The following is a 19,273-nucleotide window of genomic DNA, read 5'->3' on the forward strand; positions in this document are numbered from 1 at the left end:
TCCAATATATAAGATAAAAAAAATTTGGATCATAACTTAGATTTAACTATTCTTTATTCATTTCACATTTGCTGATCTTTCTATATATAGTTTTAGATAGTACATTGATAACAGTCAGTTTTAGTCCTTTCTAATTTAGTATATGGTTCATATTTTATAAAATGGGATGTAATATATGTGCATTATTATATTAAATACATTTATATTTGTCTAACTCCGGGCGTAGCCCGGACAAAATCTCTAGTATATATAAAAATGTAAAATATGTATCTTTTTGAAACAAAGAAAGTATATATCATGTCTAACCAGCATACGAGTTTCTCTCAAAAGTTTTCTGAATTCTTATATTAAGATGAGCTTTTAAACCAACTAATTTCTAATATTTCCCTTTCAACTTGCGTGGGCCTCCAACCCATTTTAGACAGTCAAGACTCAATAAGACCAGCTCTCCTGGATCCAATGGAATAACTACGATTCTACACTAAGATGATTTTTATCATGGGATTTATTTTCGTTTGATTGGAAATGTGTTTGCACTAGAGTCTTTGTATGAAAATTCTAGCCACCCTTTTTTAATATATTACACCGAATTTTAGCAAAAAAAAAATTTGCATATATATATATAAACATGTAACTTGAGAAAAAATGAAATAAGATTTATAAACACTATAGTTTTTAGGAGAAATTTTATATTTACCATTTTTATGGTACCACTTTTTATCTTTACCACCAAGAAAGAGACATTTTCAAAGATACATTTTTCATTAAGTGACAAAAGAACAAAATCATAATTATATATATATATATATATATATATAATAGATTATTATTTAAATAAATAAAATAAAAAAATAAAAATAATTTTTTCTTTTATGTTTTTGAATTATACTTTTTCAAATTCGAACCTTTATAAATTTTTTTTTCGAATTTTTTTTAAAAATTTGTTTTTTAAAAATTTTTCTTTTGAAAATCGAAAATTATGTTTGAAACTACTTTCAAAATTTTTTAAATTTTTTTTGAAGTATTTATTTATATATTTATTAGAATCCTAAATTTTACATTCCAAAAACCCTATCTCACTCCTATTCCAAAAACCCTATCTCACCCCTTCATTAAAAGTGAGAGTAAAAATAATTGTAAACATGAAAAGTGGTATTATGAATATGATATTTGTGGCAATTTCCATTTTATATTAAAATTAACTAACTAAAATTTTCTGCTTAAGACCATGTTTGTTTCTGTATACAGACGCTGCATCTGGACAGTGATGTGCATATACTTTTGGGGGCCTAAGACTAATTATTTTTAAAATAAATTTTTTTTCATAATTTTTTTAACATAGTTAGAAAGGTAGATACCAAGTACGTTTATGAAAAAAGGGAAACATTATTCAAAAGAGATCAAACTAAAATGCAGAGAACAAAATATATAGACAACAAGTTCTTTATAAACATGTGTATACATTCTTCTTCTTTTTTTGAGCAACGTGTATCCACTCATACTTCATAAACTACTACTGCATTTTGTGTATATGGACCTCAAATATTGATAAAAAATAGGAAGCCTGAGACGATCGCCTTTTTTTTTACTATGGTGAGCACGGCTCTGCATCTGGATGCAGTGTAGGCCCTGAACTAAAGTAGGAGAACCATCTGTTTTAGGCACCAAACTAGACTACATGTTAAAGAGCGCCAAATTTTTTAAAATATGCTTGTATTCTAGTGATTGTGTATCACTTTATTATGTGTTATATACTAGTCTTGATTGGTAGAGCATTAGCATTAACAGTAGTAGTATATAAAAGCAGTATGTTGTAGGAGATGTATGCTTTTGTTAAACTGTTTAATAGGATGATTAGTAGACCAGTATGAATATGCTAGTTAAAATAATTATAAAAATTAGTATATAATATATAATATATTTATAATGAATATATTTCTAATATATATATATATATATTAACATATAAAATTAAAAGATATAAAATTAATTTATTTTATTTAATAATTTTAAATTATGTTTATTTCGAAAATTATTATTTTAAAATAAATTTTATGATTAAAATATCTATTTAAAAAATAATATTACACATTTAAAATAAATTAAATTATATTTTAATTGTAAAATACTATTTAAAAAAATATTTTTATTGTAAATTAATTTTAGAAATCAAAATTTTATTTTCTGGATATAAAATAATTTTATGATATTACTAAATAAAATAAATAAATTAATTATATATTTTCTTAGTCTTATAAATTATAAATGCAAATGTTCTTATAAAAGCTTCATATGAGAACATAGGCGAGAGAGCATTTGGAGAGTTTTGGCATTTAGTAAATGCTTCTATAAATATTTTTCTAACAATTGTTGATTGGATAATGTAAAGCATAATGCTAATGCTAATGCTCTACCTATCAAGCCCTAGGTTCGAAACTTGATGGGTGCCATACTATTTTTTTTTGCTTTATGCGGCAGTTTATATTGGGCCTAGCCTTATCTGAAATTCGGATGTTAGCATTATTCAAATGTTATTCGTTTGGACACTATTGCATCAACATCTATAATATCTTGAATATCTTGATATTTGAGATGCTAAAAAATACAAAAGATCTAAATACACTTAGTACAAATATAAAACATAACTAATTAGTTATTATAATTACTATAAAATATTTTTGATAAAAAAATTGCGATTTTTCGCCAAAAATCAGAAACCCGTTTTCACACCAAAACTGAAGACGCGTTTTTTCGCTGAAATCCAAAAATGCATTTTCCGCTGAATTTCGAAAATGCGCTATCTCGCCAAAACGAAAAAATGTGTTTTCAGTGGAAAACACGTTTTTTTGCTGAAACCCAAAAATGTTTTTTTTCCGCTGAAATCCAAAAAGAAAATTTTTGCAGAATTTCGAAAAACTGTTATCTCGTCAAAACGCAAAAATGTGTTTTCGTGTCAAAACCCAAAAACATGTTTTCCCGCTAAAATCTAAATATGCACTTTCCCACCAAAACTCAAAAACACATTTTCTCGCCAAAACTCGAAAACAGTTTTTCTCGCCAAACCCGAAAATATATTTTCCCGCCAAAATCCGAAAACACGTTTTCCCGTTAAAACAAAAGTAAAGATTTTCCCCCGAAACTCAAAACACATTTTCCCGCAAAAACACAAAAATGCGTTTTCGCGAAGAAACCCAAATATGTGTTTTCCCGCCGAAATCCGGAAAACACGTTTTCCCGCCAACACCAGAAAATGTATTTTTTCGCCTACATCCAAATTATATGTTTTCGTCAAAATTGCAAAATTAACTTTCTTATCAAAATCCGCAAAATCGTATTTTTATGCAAAAAAAAAGAAATACAAAATAATTTATTTGAATATTGTAAAAAATACAATTTTGCGGATTTTGATAAGAAAGTTAATTTTGCAATTTTGACGAAAACATATAATTTGGATGTAGATGAAAAAACACATATTCTGGTGTTGACGGAAAAATCACGAATTTTTAGTCATTTGAAATACTAGTATTCAAATGCTATTATGAATTAAAAAAAAAACAAATAATTTAACATCCAATGTTGCATCTGGATGCAAATACTAACTATATAAACCAACAACATCCGGTTGTATTGTATTATGTTTTTTATGCTGTAATAAGTTGCTAAGCAACATGCAACATCATTACCAGAAAAAAACTTTGTTTGAATATAAAAATGTTATGTTTCTACTGGGCTTTTGATGGAGTGTTTAACAAATTGGCCCATAGCTAAAAATTATACAAAATTGCTTTCATTTTCCAACATCTCCCTATATATTAAAAGAAAAATCACTTTAATGAGGCCTAAAGACGTGTCGCCCATAGATGAAGTTTCAAAAAAATTATTGTAATTTAATTGGTTGATTATTTTTAATTTTTATTCATTTAAATTAGATCTAAAAAATTTAAGGTAAGTATAAAAACATTTAACATCACTTGCCATATAATCTAAAGAATATTACAAATAACAACTTATGGCAACTAATTCTCGAAATTATGAAAGATTAATAATGTTATATTTATTACTTTTAATATTTATAAACTATAAAATATAATGAACGAATTTTTATATAAGATAATTATAATAGTTTTATACTCTACTTGATGAATTGTATTCGAATATAATTATATATTAACTATTTTAAATATTACAAAATCCAAACATATTTATCGTTGTTTATAGAATAAATTTATCAGAATTTTAAAATTATTTATATAGTATTATAAATTATTTATAAAAATATAAATCCTACTATATATTGATTGAAAAGTCACATAAGTGATTTTTTTATTACGTGTTGATCATAAATGAACTCTTCAAATTGTTATAATTTGATTGACCGATGATTTTTAATTTTATTTATTATAATTATATCTAAAAGAAAAGGATAATTCAATTACAACTTTTCAAATAATCTACATAATATTAGAAATAATTATTTATAGTAACTAACTGTTGAAACTATGAAAGAGTAATAATGTGATCAATTTTTTTATATATTTATAAATTACATAAAATAATAAACAAAAGTGTTTATTTCAATTGATATAATGATTTTATATTCGTATAGAAAGAATTATATTTGTATATAAAGTATCATAATAACTATTAATGTCTAATAATTCAATGCATGTTTTATAAATCAATTAATGTCTAATAATTCAATGCATGTTTTATAAATCATTTATAAAATTATAAATATATTTATAAAAATCAGACGTTTTAAATTATTATAAGAGGTTCTAAGTCATTTATAGAAGCTTATACATTAATTTATAAAATGTATTTTGAAAATTTATCCTCATATTACAATATTTTGATTTTTTTTTCATTTTTAATGGTAAAATTCCTCAACTATGTTTACTTAGTGTAGAAATCCCTAAACTAAAGATTTACTGGTAGTAATAGTAATTATGACCTGTTAGAGTTTAATTCATTAAATAAAGTTAGTTTATGGGGTTTTTCGTTAAATACTTAGTTTGAGGGTTTTTACCCAAAACAAACTTAGTTAAGGGGTTTTAACGTTAAAACTCCTTATTATTTCCTTGTTATCTTTTATTTAAATTTTATAATTGGATTTGTTTTATCAAAAACCAGTTGCAATCAACTGACGAGATATCTTCTTTTCTAATATCATGTATTTAATATTTAAATATATATATAGCAAGATTTGAGTTACCAAAATTATGTATATATTATAACTAGAATATCTTTAAAATTTTATTAGAAGATATTCTTTCTCATAGCTGAACTAAAATTTATTAGAGGATATTCTATCTCATAACTTCTCTTGAAAACTAGGTCATTTAGAAACTTAAACTAATTTTCTATATAAATATCAAGCCACCCCTATTAGTTTCACGCATCTATTTTTTAAGTTTTCATATGTTTTTGATCGTTCTAATTTAAATTCTACTTTTGTGATCTTGCGCAGATGTATGATAATCAATAAGTAACTCATAGACGGAAACACCATTACTGGTAATTTTATGGAGGATTTTTCTTCTCCGTTTATTTTTGTTCTCTTCCTCTCCATGTTGTATCTCTATCTATTTTTTTGCAACAGTAGTGATTCAACTAACAAAAAGAGACGACTCTGTTTATCCAAGAACTAATCATCCTTTTTTTTTATAAAGTTAAATCACTTATCAAGAATATAATACAAGATGTGTATGCTAATCAAGTGCAATTTATTTATTGTGTGTGATCTTCTTCGGTACGTCTGAGAGCCAAAGGTAATCTCAAAGCTTTTTAAAAACTTTGAAACTCATTGACATTGTCCTATCAATTATATAATTTGTTATCTTTTGGAGATTGTTTACATCTTTAAATATTTTTGTTAGAATTACCTCTTTTCAGACTCAAGGCTTAGAGAAAGAAACCGTAAATCATCTCTGCTGTTATAATGAAACCAATGATAATAAATCTCAGGTAATTCAAAGCTCTCTTTTATATTTCTGGCTGATTTTTTTATTGGGGTTATGCATGAAATATTTGTTTTTTCTCAATTATATTTTTGTTGTTGTTTTAAGATTAGTGTTAAATGTGATCGTTTCTTAAACGTTCTAATGTATTCTTGTTCATATGAACATAGTATAAATATGAATATGTAACATCGAATCTTTCATATTAGCTATATACATGTAACATAAGTATTATATAGTTGTAAATATATAATTATCAATTTAATATTAATGTTAATGCCTGCACATGCGTGCGGGCGGTCCACCTAATTATTTTAAAATCAGTTGAATTATATAAAAAATATCTGTTTCAAACGTAAAACGTAAAAGTCACATCTCCTAACTACCCTGTTTCATCTCAGACTGATTGGGGCAGTGTCGGACTAACATTTTCCACTGCCCCAATCAAAATTTAAAATTATGCCTTTGTACATATTTTATCAAAATCATAAAACAGTATAAAACAACTTTAATTTTTATTAAATAGAAATGGAAGTCTATAGTTTGTTTAGGAAATAAAACTGTGATAAAAATATTTATTGGTAAAATGAATTTTGTTTTTCATTTTTTATACAAAATTATCCACTAGATTTCTACAGTCATTTTTTCAACCATCCATTATATGTCTATCATAAAAATCAGTAAACACAATCCAAAAATATTATCGTAATAAAGTGAAACTATCAAACTTTTATCACATTTCGAAAACTATGAAATAACAAACATATCTTCTTACTACGTAAAGGATTAGTTGAAAAAACTAAAACATTAAAACTAAACTATATATTAATAGTTAAGAGAAAAGAGGACAAAAAAAAATTAGAATAAAATAAAAATTATGCAAAACGATGCAAAAGAATAAATTGAAACCAAATGAAAATCGGTTTTGTTGCTAATTTTAATTAGAGTTTGAATTATCATCTAAAAGAGAAATGTACTAATATATTTAATATATAACAAATTTATAAATATAGTTGAAAAGTTCAACAAATTTTATATAAAAATGCCTTATAAATAATATTTTAACAAAAAAATTTACAAAAATTTATTTGTTTATAGGTAATAGTATGAATATTTTCTTAAAAATATGCCCTATTATTTTGGATCCTCTAATCCACGGCTTGGGTGGCTTGCCCTCCGGACCGGCCCTGAATTCTCACACAAAATATCTTGAGAGCTTTCAACTAGTTCATTTTTATCACTTTCACAGGTAAACTGATTGAGATAAATTGATCTTGGATCTGATGTGTTTACTCTTACGGTTTTTGTTTGTTTGTTATTAGTTGAATCTTTGTAAGAATCTATTTGCTTGTTATTAGATCTTTGTCCGTTTGAATTCTGATATTAGGTCATTAATTGTCTGGACTTGAGCTCGAATATATGTAAAAAAGATTTTTAAGTCATGGTTAGTGAATTCTGATATAGGTCATTAATCACGGTCTGCCATATATTTCGTAGTTAGTGATTCACAAAAAAAGTCAACACTTGCAAGTCCGTTTATTGTGATGGCTTATGTACATAGTACACTGTGTTGAGTGTTCAGTTTAGGAAGCGTCGTGAACCTCCTTTTATGTTGTGATTCTGTAGTAAAATCATGAAGGCAGTCTTCTGTGGGAACTTTGAGTATGATGCGCGTGAGGGGTGATCTTCAGGAAATATGGCAAAGTTGATAGGGTCGATACGAAAGCTGGTAAGCTCTTTTATATGTTCTGCCTTTTAAATACATGTTATTTTTTTTTATCTTTGTGGTTGACCTCGATGAACAAGCAGTACCATACTCAGCATTTTCTTTGACGCATGATGTTTTGATCTTGGGATTGCCATACTCCCACCAGTCCATGAATGAGCCCATAAGGAAATCCATCTCATTGTCCTCCCAAAACGAGTCACTTTCCTTCCGCCATGCCATCTTAATTGCATTGAATTCTTGGACACATAACTCTGCAATGGAGAAGGCACTCTGTTGTTCCTTGGCATATTAATTCCATAATGCAAGGTCTGTAACTGCTTCACTGGTCATTAAGTTTGCTGAGTTTTCTTTTTTTTTTTAGGTTCTAGGACTGTACAAATAATCTGTCCTACTAGTTAAGTAAAGTCTTATTGTCAGCGACACTCCTTGAGTTTGAGATCAGACACAGCTCTCTGAAGTCTGAACTTTTGTAAGATTCACCACCCGGGAAAACAGTTGGAGGCTTGTAGGACACCAATCCACAAACTGAATGGTTCGTTTTGTCTTCATGGTTGCAACCGCAGCAGTGACATCTTTGGGAGCAACATACATTAGACTACAAGCCATGTATTTTCGCTGTGTATGTCGCCTGTGGTGAGGCGATAAGGTTCTTGCCAAGCGCCTTGGCGGCAAAAGCTGTTAGGATACTCTCGTATCTTCTCATAATATTCTCATATCTCTGTAAATATAGAATGTTTACATATCTTGTCTCTCTAGTTAATACCACGCTCTCCTCTGTAACTATATAACAGCACTTGTATCATTCATTATTTAATAAGAGAAACCATTATCTATATAGTATCAGAGCAGAACGCTCCTTAAACCTAATCAACCCTCTCTTCTCTTTTTCTGTTTTTTGCCGCCAGTCAAAATGGCTGCAACCAACAACTTCGATCTTCCTGTTACACAGGTCACAAACATCAGGTTTTGGTTTTCGAGTACATGGATAACGAAAGGGATGCTGAAGATGCAATCCGAGGCCTTTACCGTATTGAATTTGGGAGTAAAGGACGCAGGCTCTGTGTTGAGTGGACAAAGGTAGGGCACTGAGTATGGTGAGAGCCCGAGGAGGAGGGAGAGGAACAGTCGTAGTCCTGACAACAAGAGAGAGACGTTGAAGAACGAAAGCCCAAGTGGTTACTGTTCAAACATGTATAAAAATGATTGGTTTCATTATGGTCAAACACAGAATGAGTAAGAATACGATTTTTCATTCAGAGAATTTCTTCGGAATTCGTTGACTGGTGTATCTTCTCAAATTCAACTGCCTCTAACATTTCTCTCGTCACATTGGGCGTAGACTTCTTCTTTTTTGACCTTTTAAGCTGATAACATAATAATTATTAGAATGACACTTTTGTAGTTTTATATCGTTTACTTTTCTTGGACCAGAGGCAATTGAAGAAAAGAAACTTCAGTTGTTATTGTGTTTTGTGTTTATTGGACCGTGTTATGCTTCTCCGTTTGCAGCTTTTGGAACGCAACGACAAAGGTAATGCTTCTCCTGTTTCACCAAAGTACCTCTCATTGACAAACAAAGCAGAATAAGTTGGATGTGTGTTAATGAACACTTATGTAGGGAGGACCAATGACTCGACTTTGGTCTGTCATGTCTTGAACGACATTCAGACAACGTTCTGACTAGGCGATTGGTCCCAAAAGCTTTGTCTTCTTGGGTTATGTAAGCGAAAATATATTGTGACCTATGTTACATGGAACCAAAAGCTGATAGTGGAAACAAAATTTTATGGAAGTGCAGAACTAAGATCCTTTTGAAAAAAACAACTAGGAAGAAAAACATGTTAGAAGTGTATATCTAAATATCAATACTATTAAAACAGAAGACCTTTTTTTGAGGTGACCTCCTGTTTCAGCAGTATTTACAAAATCATGCCACTGGCTTAATTAAAACCAATGTTTTTATTTAATTCTGTATTTTTCAAAATTCTTTTGATTTAAATAGCAACACCTATATTTAATTAACAATGCCTTCCTATCGGGTTATTTAAACAGCAACACCTACGTTTTACAAAACTTCAATTGTTATAAACAGCAACACTGATTTTCAATTCTTATACAGTATACGTACATAACATCTTTGTATATTGATTCTGTTTTTCCATCAACACCAAAGCTTGAACGTTTATTGGAATCTGCAAACTACCAATAAAAACAATACATTCTGTTAATACCAGTGTATCTGTATCGACCATTCATCACTTCCAATCCATGTTTTGGTTACAAAAGATTGCACCAAAAAACATACATGTTGCAGTATTCAAAATCATGAAAATCTAACACTTTATAGTATTATTCGTAAGCTTGCATTTTTATATGTATAGTATGTGATACAAACGAACCCATAAACCCCAGATCCTTTTCAGTATTTTAATTTATTAAAATAAAGCAATATCATAAATACCAATCTTTTTTGGGTTTAAAAACCATAAATAGCTATACCATCAAATAAAAAGCAAAAATTTAATCAAATAAACTATTTTTTCCGAAGTTGCTTAAATAACAATAACCAATATATTAAATCATAAATACCTGGTCGAGTTTTATATTTTCATCTTTAAAATATCAATAACAACCAATCAAAACAAGAAGCCACAAAATTTGGTAACTTAAAACTCTATCATGGAATAAAATTTTACATAATAAATACACATAATTAATATCCTCACGGGATTAACCACTGTGCAATATATTCGACAAAATTATTGAATTTTCAAAGTTTTTTTCAAATCAATAACCCAAAATATAAACCACTAAATCAAAAGCTAAAAATTTGGCAAAAAAAACTAGATTTTCGGAATACATAACCATATCGAATAATCATAAATACCAATCTTTTTCAAATCAATAACCATAAGTAACTTTACCATTAAATAAAAAGCTTTCATTTAAGCAATTAACAAAATTTTCGGAAGCTGCTTAAATATCAATAACGAATATACAAATCATAAATAACTGGTCAATCTTTATATTTTCATATCTTTAAAATATTAATAACAACCAATCAAAACAAGAAACTGCAGATTTTGGTAATTTTGATCTATATTATAATAAACCAAATATCTAATTTGTATAACTTGAATAAACTTGATTCACAAAATATATATGATTTGAAAATATATTTATATATATATATGATTTGATTAAACTCACGGCAAATATTCTCTAACAACATTGAATTGGAATATCCTAAACCCATGACCTTTTCTTTTGCTATATATACAGCATTTTAACCTCACGGCAAACACACAGATTTCAAAACGTTTCACAAAATCACACATAATGTCTTCTAAGAAAAAGATGGTGTACCTTGATGAGAGATTAGGCCATGGAAAACAATTTGGTTGATTGAAGCCAAAGTCATACACACCTGAAAACCATACAATGTCGGGTTTGGTGAGACTTTAGAGATCATATTTGCAGACAAAAAAGTAAATGAAGCGACATTTTGAATTGAGTAGTAATATATTACCTGATTAACGTTAGCTACTGTCTCATGCCATCTCAGAATTATCCTAATCTTCTTAGTTTATTTCCTTACGTTTCTAATCTGTAAAAGTGTAAAAATAATAACATTTAAATTCCTGAGTTGTCATAGGTATGCATTCCTTACATTTTGACCAAATGAATATATATTAAAACAAGTAAGGATGGTACTCAGTAGAACACTTATCTTCATACTGATTGTTTGTAGTGCACAGCGTGGATGACAACTGGACTGTAGTTCCTGAAAATGTATTTGTTTTCAATCAAATTATTTTTTGTACTTATAAATGATAAATATATTATATCTCAATAGTAAATAATTTTTTTTTGGTAAAATACAATAGTAAATAATTGACAGTAATAGTATATTATCTTTCATTCAATACGCACCCGTGATAGTTTATATACATCGATCAATGTTTAATGATACAGATTTTTTCATTTGTAGAAATATTTGTGAACTCCCGTTGCAAACCTCACAATAAAAACAAAATAAAGTAAGAATATATTTTGTAAAAATAAAAATAGAAGAAATTACAATGAAGATAAGAAATATTTTTGTTTTCGAGAATATGAAAATATATCTTTTGATAAAATATTATTATTTATTATAAATACTTTTGGTTTTGTCAACTATAAATACTTATTTAATTTTTTTTATTGTAAGAGGATCTACAACTTTAACAAACGGGAGTTTATTTAATTGTATACCTTTTGAATGTTTGTTTCAGACAAACTCAACACCATGTTTGTACGGCTTAAACTTTAAAGAAATTATTTACTTATAAGTCATCGCAACACGTTTCCATCTCATCTGAATAAGAAATAAAATCATCGTATCCAACATGCAAACCAGATTAAAAAATAAGTTAGTTCTGAAAATACAATATTTAAAAGAGATATGGATGAAGAAGAGAAAAGGAAATAACAATGGATTTACCTTTTAGGGATCAGATGAAGTGTTACTTTCGGAAATCACCATCTTCTTCAATTCTTCTCTTTAACCGAGAGGAACCGACAGCTGAGAGAGTGAAATGTTTTAAATGAAACCTGAAAAAAAACACATGTTTGTCTGTTCCTTTAATGGGCTTTAGATTAAAAAAATCTCAAGGCCCAAACTAAAAACACATCTTTAATATATAACCACTGCATTATATTTATAATAATTATTTGAACTGAATTTATCTAATTTATTAATTTATTTTAAATAAATATTTAATTGAAATGATCGAATTTTATTTAGTTAATTAACTTAAATATCATAAAAATTAAGTGTAAATATATTACTAACATTATATTTAAAACACAAACAAGCCTATTAACCGAAAACAAAAATAACTATATTTGAAGAAAATATAATTTTATAAACTAACATAACTTTTTTTTCAATATCGAATATTATTAAACGAAATTAAAATTTCTAAGTTCCTTAACAAGAAAAAAAAGGATCCAAATCGCTGAAGGTACCAAATGGATGTACAAGAAAATGAACACAAACCTTTGGAGTTTTTGTCTATTGAATCACCAAATCGAATGAGCTCAACAAGGTCTTTCTTTCAATGCATCCGACCAACTTCTATTTCATCGGATCTATTATATTATTTAAGTCATCGGAGGGACATGCAAAACAAATAAAATAAGCTTTGTGTAAGAATTGATTTGAATTCAACTCTCTACCGAGGATGAAGAAAATAGAGTAAAAGGTTTACCTTGGAGACGAGGTCGATTCGTGGAAGACAAAACTCATTGCTTGCTTCAATCGCCTTTTGAGAGTTTGATTTTTTTTTTGTAACCAGAAAGTTGTCTGAAAGTGGCAAAAATATCTGGAGTCTATCGGGTAGAAGCTAGAATTAGTGTGAGCTTGGGCCGATTTTGATGAAATCCTTATATAAAAGAATTTGCTTAAGAAAAAAAAAATTACAGCCCATCTTGATAATTTTATAAGCTTAATTATAATCAAGCCATATTCTGGCCCATTTAAAAAAAAATAACAATCACATATCAAATAAAAAGAATTAAATTATAATTAATTCAACATTTATAATGTACTAATAATATAAACATTCAAAGTTTTTTTTTAAAAAAACTATAACATTTTTTTCAACTTTATTGTAATTAATAGTTAAGATAAATATATGTTATCCTATATCCTACAAAGGAATATTGATCAAACTCTATTCCCAAGTAAAACTTTACCACAAATAAATATTATATGTGTACAATATAATTTATTCATAATTTAAAATCTGAAAGGCATAGAAATCATAATTTACCTTGACTTTAAGTTAACAAATAAAAAATCAATAGTATTATAGTAATAGCAGATTGATATATTGTTATTATGTGAAAAATTTAGACAACTTTCTCAATTGTGTAGTTCGAAATAACATTAAACATGTAGACATTTAATCTCTTATAAGATACAAGCAAAATATACATATTTGGATATGTTAATATAACTGAAACAATCCTCGGGCCGAGGATTCCTCGCACTTTCATAATATAAATGCTATTTTTTGCTATCTTATTATACCCTATTTAAAGAAAAAAATGAAAAAAAAAATTCAAAATGTTTTATTTTACTTTATTGGAAACAATAAATCTGAATAGAAATAGAACAAGAACCAAAATACTCGAAACTATATCAGATTCATATTATATCCAGATCCAAACGTAAAACCAAACAATTCAAACACTCTAACCAAACACAGCTTTATACATAAACAAATGGTTCATATATTTTAAACCACAAAACCCAAAACAACAACTAAAACTATACTGAAAACCGAATGTCTTGCCAAAACATATGAATCAACAAACATTCATGTTAATAAAATTGCCAAAAAAAAATATTCCGCGCTTTCAAAGCGCGGGTCACTATCTAGTATATATTAAAATATCAGAATAATTTTAAAAAATTTATGACTAAGGTTCTAACGGGTGAATCTTGAAAATAATAATATGAATAAAGATGAAAGGAACGAAGATGACCAAAATAAAAGGAATATTTGTTCATTATTGTTCCATGATTTGATAAGAAATAGTTTTACACTATCATCCTTAAATTAAAAAAAAAAACTAGGTGTTTTGCCCACACATGCGGGCATAAACTTCTTATGAATACTTATTAGTTTATGTTTTATTAATCTAAAACCAACATAATAAGTTATTATTTATGGTTTTAAATAGTTAAATCAAACATTAAAGTATTTATATATGTCAAATATTTTTTTATCAAAATATATACTTACTATTGTGTTAATTTTTTTTAAACACTCATATCTTAGAAATAGTTTAGAAAATATCTTTATATAAATTTTTTCTTCACTAATATTTAATTATCAATTGTTTTTTTATCTTAACTTTTTAACTTTTATAATAAAATATTGTTTTCAGATAGCAACACAATATATATAAGAATAATATTATTTTTTATAACTCTATTATATTATTTTATAATCAATTATTTAATGTAACATATAACATATAAACTTTATACTATTAAAATAAAATTCATTTTTAATTATATATACAATTCAGTAAAGATATTGTTTAAAATTCGTTTTTAATATAACATAGAAATTTAATATTATTAACATTCGTTTTTAATCATATACAAGATTCATTAAGAATAATTTTAAATTAATATATTAATGACTCAGTAAATAACAAATAATAAATCAATGATTTAGCTAAAACCTAATAAAAACATGACAAGTAAGCAAAATTTCATAAAATCATGGAGAACATGACAAATAAGCAAAATCACTTCATAAATAATAGTATAGATAAGAAGGAAAAAAAATATTCCTTATAAATGGTATCAAATTTAAAGAATGAAGAGAAATTGACTATTTTCATTCATTCATTTGGTTGCTATTTGGACCCTAAAAACATATGCAAAATCTTGTATAAAAAGTTATTTTGTACAAAGATAATTTATAGTATTAGTTTAATATTTATGTATTTTTATTCTCTCTATTTTAATACTATTGATTTTTAGATTTCTTATAAATTAAAAATTATTCATATATGACTTTTGATTTTTGAAACGAATGCTAGATTTTAAAATGGAAGCGCAAACTTAGAACGTATTTTCACAGAAATTATTATAGAAACGTTTTGAAAATGAAATTTTTAATTTTTTTCATAAACTTCTGATACCGATTCCAATTCCGAATTAAGAAGTGGACGTACAATGAAGTTTTTGTGCATCGTAAAGTATGTGACAAAAGGGCATAAATATATGTTTATTTTCCTTTGACCAAAAGTGTATATATTTATATACGTTTTTCCATTTTTTTCGTTGGGTTTCTCTTTCTCTTATATATGGCCGATATTATTCGTTTGCTTTGATTAATTTTTTCCCCTCAATGCGGCCGTAAAGTTGTTATAATATATATCTCTTTTGATTACTACCTCAACTGGGTTTCTACAAAAATTCCTGATTTTGGGATTGGTGCTATGCTAGTCCAAGTCCACTCGATTGGAAGTTTCTGGGTTTTGATTTGAGTTGCCGATTTGATTTGAAAGTTTGTTCCTTTTTCGGTAAGTTCGAGATAGCTACTTCAAGTTTGCTCCTTTGTTAATTTAGGGCTAATCATGTGTAGTAAAGTTTTCGCCTTTCCATCTTCTCCGTTGATTCGATGAAACAATTTGCTTTTCTTTTTCCTTCAGGCTTTGAGAATACTCTGGACAGCTCTAAGCAGAAGTGTGTGATTAGACCATATCCGATTAGGATCAGTTTGGCTTTGTTGCTTGGTTCTAACAGGACTGTTTCAAGTCTCAGTCTTTGCTCTGTGTCTGCTTCTCTCCTGGGGCATGAACAAAGCAACGGTCTCAGGAGCGATAGAATCTAGTTTCTCACTGACTGATGCTCTAACTATGCAGAGGAACGGAGGCATCAGTAATCCACGTGTCCCAACGTCACCAATGTCCTTCTCGAATAACATTAACGTTCCAGGCTCCTTGGTTCTTGATGGCTCTGCTTCAATGCAGCAAGGAGGACAAGGCTCAGTTCCAGTGAGGGAAAACAGTTATCTCCATGTGGATAAGAAGCCCAAGTTAGAGGTTAAGCAAGAGGACATGCTGCAGCAGCAGGTTTTACAGCAGTACATCCAGCGTCAGGACCCCACGGGGAGGAATCCACAGCTGCAAGCTTTGCTTCACCAGCAGAGGATGAGGCAACAGCAGCAGCAGATTCTTCAGTCCATGTCACCGTCTCAGAGACTCCAACTCCAGCAACAGCAGCAGTTGTTGAGACAGCAGCAAGGCGCTCAGCAGATCCCTCCTAGTGTACGTCCTTTTGAACCTGGCGTCTGTGCAAGGAAACTGATGATGTACTTGTATCATCTACAGCAACGACCTGCTGTAAGCTATAATCTTTGGTCTTTTTAGCAGTTTCATCACATCTATTCAGTTCCAGCATTGATAGTTGATACCTTTTTTGTAGGAAAATTGCATTACTTATTGGAGAAAATTCGTGGCTGAGTACTTCTCACCTCGTGCAAAGCAAAGGTTGTGCTTGTCACAGTACGAAAGTGCTGGCCACCATGCGCTTGGCATGGTTTCCCAGGCAGCTCCGGTCAGTCTTCTCTTAGCTTTGTAGTCACACGCGCATGTTTAGTCCGCCTGGACTACTTCTGAATCTCATTTTGTTTGCAGGATATGTGGCAGTGTGATCTTTGTGGCACAAAGTCTGGAAAAGGATTTGGTAAGAGACTAAACGCTCTCTTTTTGTCTCTTACAGATCTGATAATTGTTTTCTATTGTCAAAATCTGCAGAGGCAACGTTCGATGTGCTTGCAAGACTAAATGAAATCAAATTTGCTAGTGGCATCATTGATGAATTCTTATATCTGGACCTTCCACGAGAAAACAGATTTTCCAATGGACTGATGATGTTAGAATATAGAAAAGCAGTTCAGGAAACTGTACATGAGCAGTTTCGTGTTATCCGTGAGGGACATCTTCGTATCATATTCTCTCAAGATTTGAAGGTACCACCAATTTTTTTTCGTTGCCCTGCCAAATCAGTGAATATTAAAAGTGAAGAGGAAAAAAGCAATCAGTCACCAGTGTGCTAGTGCCTAGCTAATGTTTGACTTTGCTTCTTTCCAGATACTTTCTTGGGAGTTTTGTGCTCGGCGTCATGAAGAGCTTCTCCTCCGCAGACTTATTGCTCCACAGGTCCTATTCTGATGACATACCTATTTATTATGAGCATAAGACTTAACACAAAACGTTTTTGGTCAAGTTTGCCCCTTAAATTGTTTGTATACACGGTTTCCCTAAATGCAATTTATGTGCTTAGATATGAACACAAAGTATGTAATACTTGGAAAGTGAATTGAAAACTTATTGGTGATGCAGGTGAACCAGTTGCTTCAGGTTGCACTGAAATGCCAGAGCACAATCTCGGAGAGTGGGTCAGATGGAGTTTCTAAGCAGGATTTACAGTCAAACAGTAACATGTAAGCTGATCCATAACATTTGATTTGCCTTTGATGCAAAGTATTCTTCTTATTGTCCATGTTCTAGCATATTCTGTTTCTAGTGCAATATATCATTGTTGGGTGCCAATTTGTGTCTCAGGGTCTTGGGAGCAGGACGGCAGCTGGCAAAGTTCATGGAATTACAGTCTCTGAATGATCTTGGCTATCCAAAAAGATATATCAGAACTCTACAGGTACTCTTTAAGTTCCTTTCCTTTCCTAGCTGTTAGTTTTATATCTGAAGTCTTAAGAAGTCCTAATATCGAGCCATCACGAGTTGCAGATATCTGAAGTTGTTAAGAGCATGAAGGATCTGATGAACTTCACTGGCGACCACAAAATTGGTCCTATTGGTAAGTCTACAACATTCTTCTTGATATGAGACCTGAATCAAGGTTGCCACACTGGTGTGGACTTCAATTGGAATGATACTTTATTTTTGTAGCTCTCCTTTTGAGATGTTCTGTTTGATGATCTGAGTTTTTGACTGAATGTAATCGTTTTGATACCCTTATGCAGAGGGGTTGAAACGGCTTTTTGAACAGACAGCGACAGTAAAGCTCCAGAGACAGAAAGAGATGGAGCAGTTAGGTAATAGTGGAGCTATAATGAATGCGTCATCTCAAGCTCAGATGGCGTTGACACAAGGAACGATGAACGGCCTAACTGGGAACAACAACAATCACCCTCAAATAGTCGGTCGTGGAGCTATGAATGGCTCAGCTCAAGCCGCAGCAGCTCTGACCAACTACCAGAGCATGCTTATGAGGCAAAATGCTATGAACAACCCAAACTCAAAACAAGAGGGGTTCTCGAGTCAGAGCCAGAGTCCATCTTCCTCGTCTCATCAGAGGCAGAACTTAGCCACAGGTGGATTTCCCAGCTCTCCCCAGATGCAACAGCGCACCATGAATGGCGCTCCCAACACGCTTCAACAGAATCCTCCTCATCGTTTGCTGCAACCACCACATTCACATGGTACCAATCAGGAGCAGCAGATGCTTCACCAGATGTTGCAGCAGATGTCTGAAAATGGAGCAAATGTGCAACAGCAACAAGCCTTTTCAGGTCAAAGTGGTGGCAACAGTAATGCAGAGAGAAACCCAACTGCCTCTACTTCAAACATCTCAGGAGGAGGAGGAGTACGAGTTCCAAGCCGCAACAACAGTTTCAAATCAGCTTCAAACAGCAACCTTCATTTAACAGAAGATATACCTATCACAGAACTACCTCATGATTTCTCAGCAGACGACTTCTTCAACAACAGCGATATTTATGGCAGCTTGTAAGATCTCAACGCAAACAGAAGCATTGGTACTTTGACATAACAAAATGAAGGAGGGTTTAGGCTTAATTTGCCGCATTTAGGTTTGGTTGGGTCTTTGTATAGAAACCAAAGAGATATTGAGAGAAACTGTTATTTGTTGTAACCTATATAAGGTACTTTAGCATCTTTTTCCCATCTTTTTAGTGATAATATGATGAGATCTTAGGTTATGATCTCAGCAAACATTTTTCAAGTGATGTTATTCTTTTCTATGCTTTTG

General features: G+C 30.0%; 1 protein-coding gene and 2 long non-coding RNA genes across 3 annotated transcripts; 2 read left to right on the forward strand and 1 right to left on the reverse strand.

The window, feature by feature from the left end:
* Positions 1–5,422: 5,422 nt before the first annotated feature.
* Positions 5,423–11,116, reverse strand: LOC103839338. The gene is made up of 2 exons (XR_004456165.1): positions 11,056–11,116; positions 5,423–9,888 (listed from the first exon to the last, which is right to left on the reverse strand). It is a non-coding gene; the product is annotated as an uncharacterized LOC103839338 (long non-coding RNA).
* A 264-nt stretch (positions 11,117–11,380) lies between these two features.
* On the forward strand, positions 11,381–13,996 carry LOC117132537. The gene is made up of 2 exons (XR_004456166.1): positions 11,381–11,544; positions 11,577–13,996. It is a non-coding gene; the product is annotated as an uncharacterized LOC117132537 (long non-coding RNA).
* Positions 13,997–15,050: 1,054 nt separating this feature from the next.
* On the forward strand, positions 15,051–19,269 carry LOC103861563 (probable transcriptional regulator SLK1). Its single transcript, XM_009139282.3, has 10 exons — positions 15,051–15,780; positions 15,910–16,602; positions 16,685–16,816; positions 16,897–16,945; positions 17,017–17,231; positions 17,353–17,421; positions 17,605–17,705; positions 17,827–17,920; positions 18,010–18,079; positions 18,246–19,269. The coding sequence occupies exons 2-10, from the start codon at positions 16,054–16,056 to the stop codon at positions 19,013–19,015; spliced, it is 2,049 nt and encodes a 682-aa protein (XP_009137530.1). The 5' UTR covers positions 15,051–15,780; positions 15,910–16,053; the 3' UTR covers positions 19,016–19,269.
* Positions 19,270–19,273: the final 4 nt, after the last annotated feature.

This window comes from Brassica rapa, chromosome A03 (genome assembly GCF_000309985.2).
Source record: "Brassica rapa cultivar Chiifu-401-42 chromosome A03, CAAS_Brap_v3.01, whole genome shotgun sequence".
Taxonomy (NCBI): domain Eukaryota; kingdom Viridiplantae; phylum Streptophyta; class Magnoliopsida; order Brassicales; family Brassicaceae; genus Brassica; species Brassica rapa.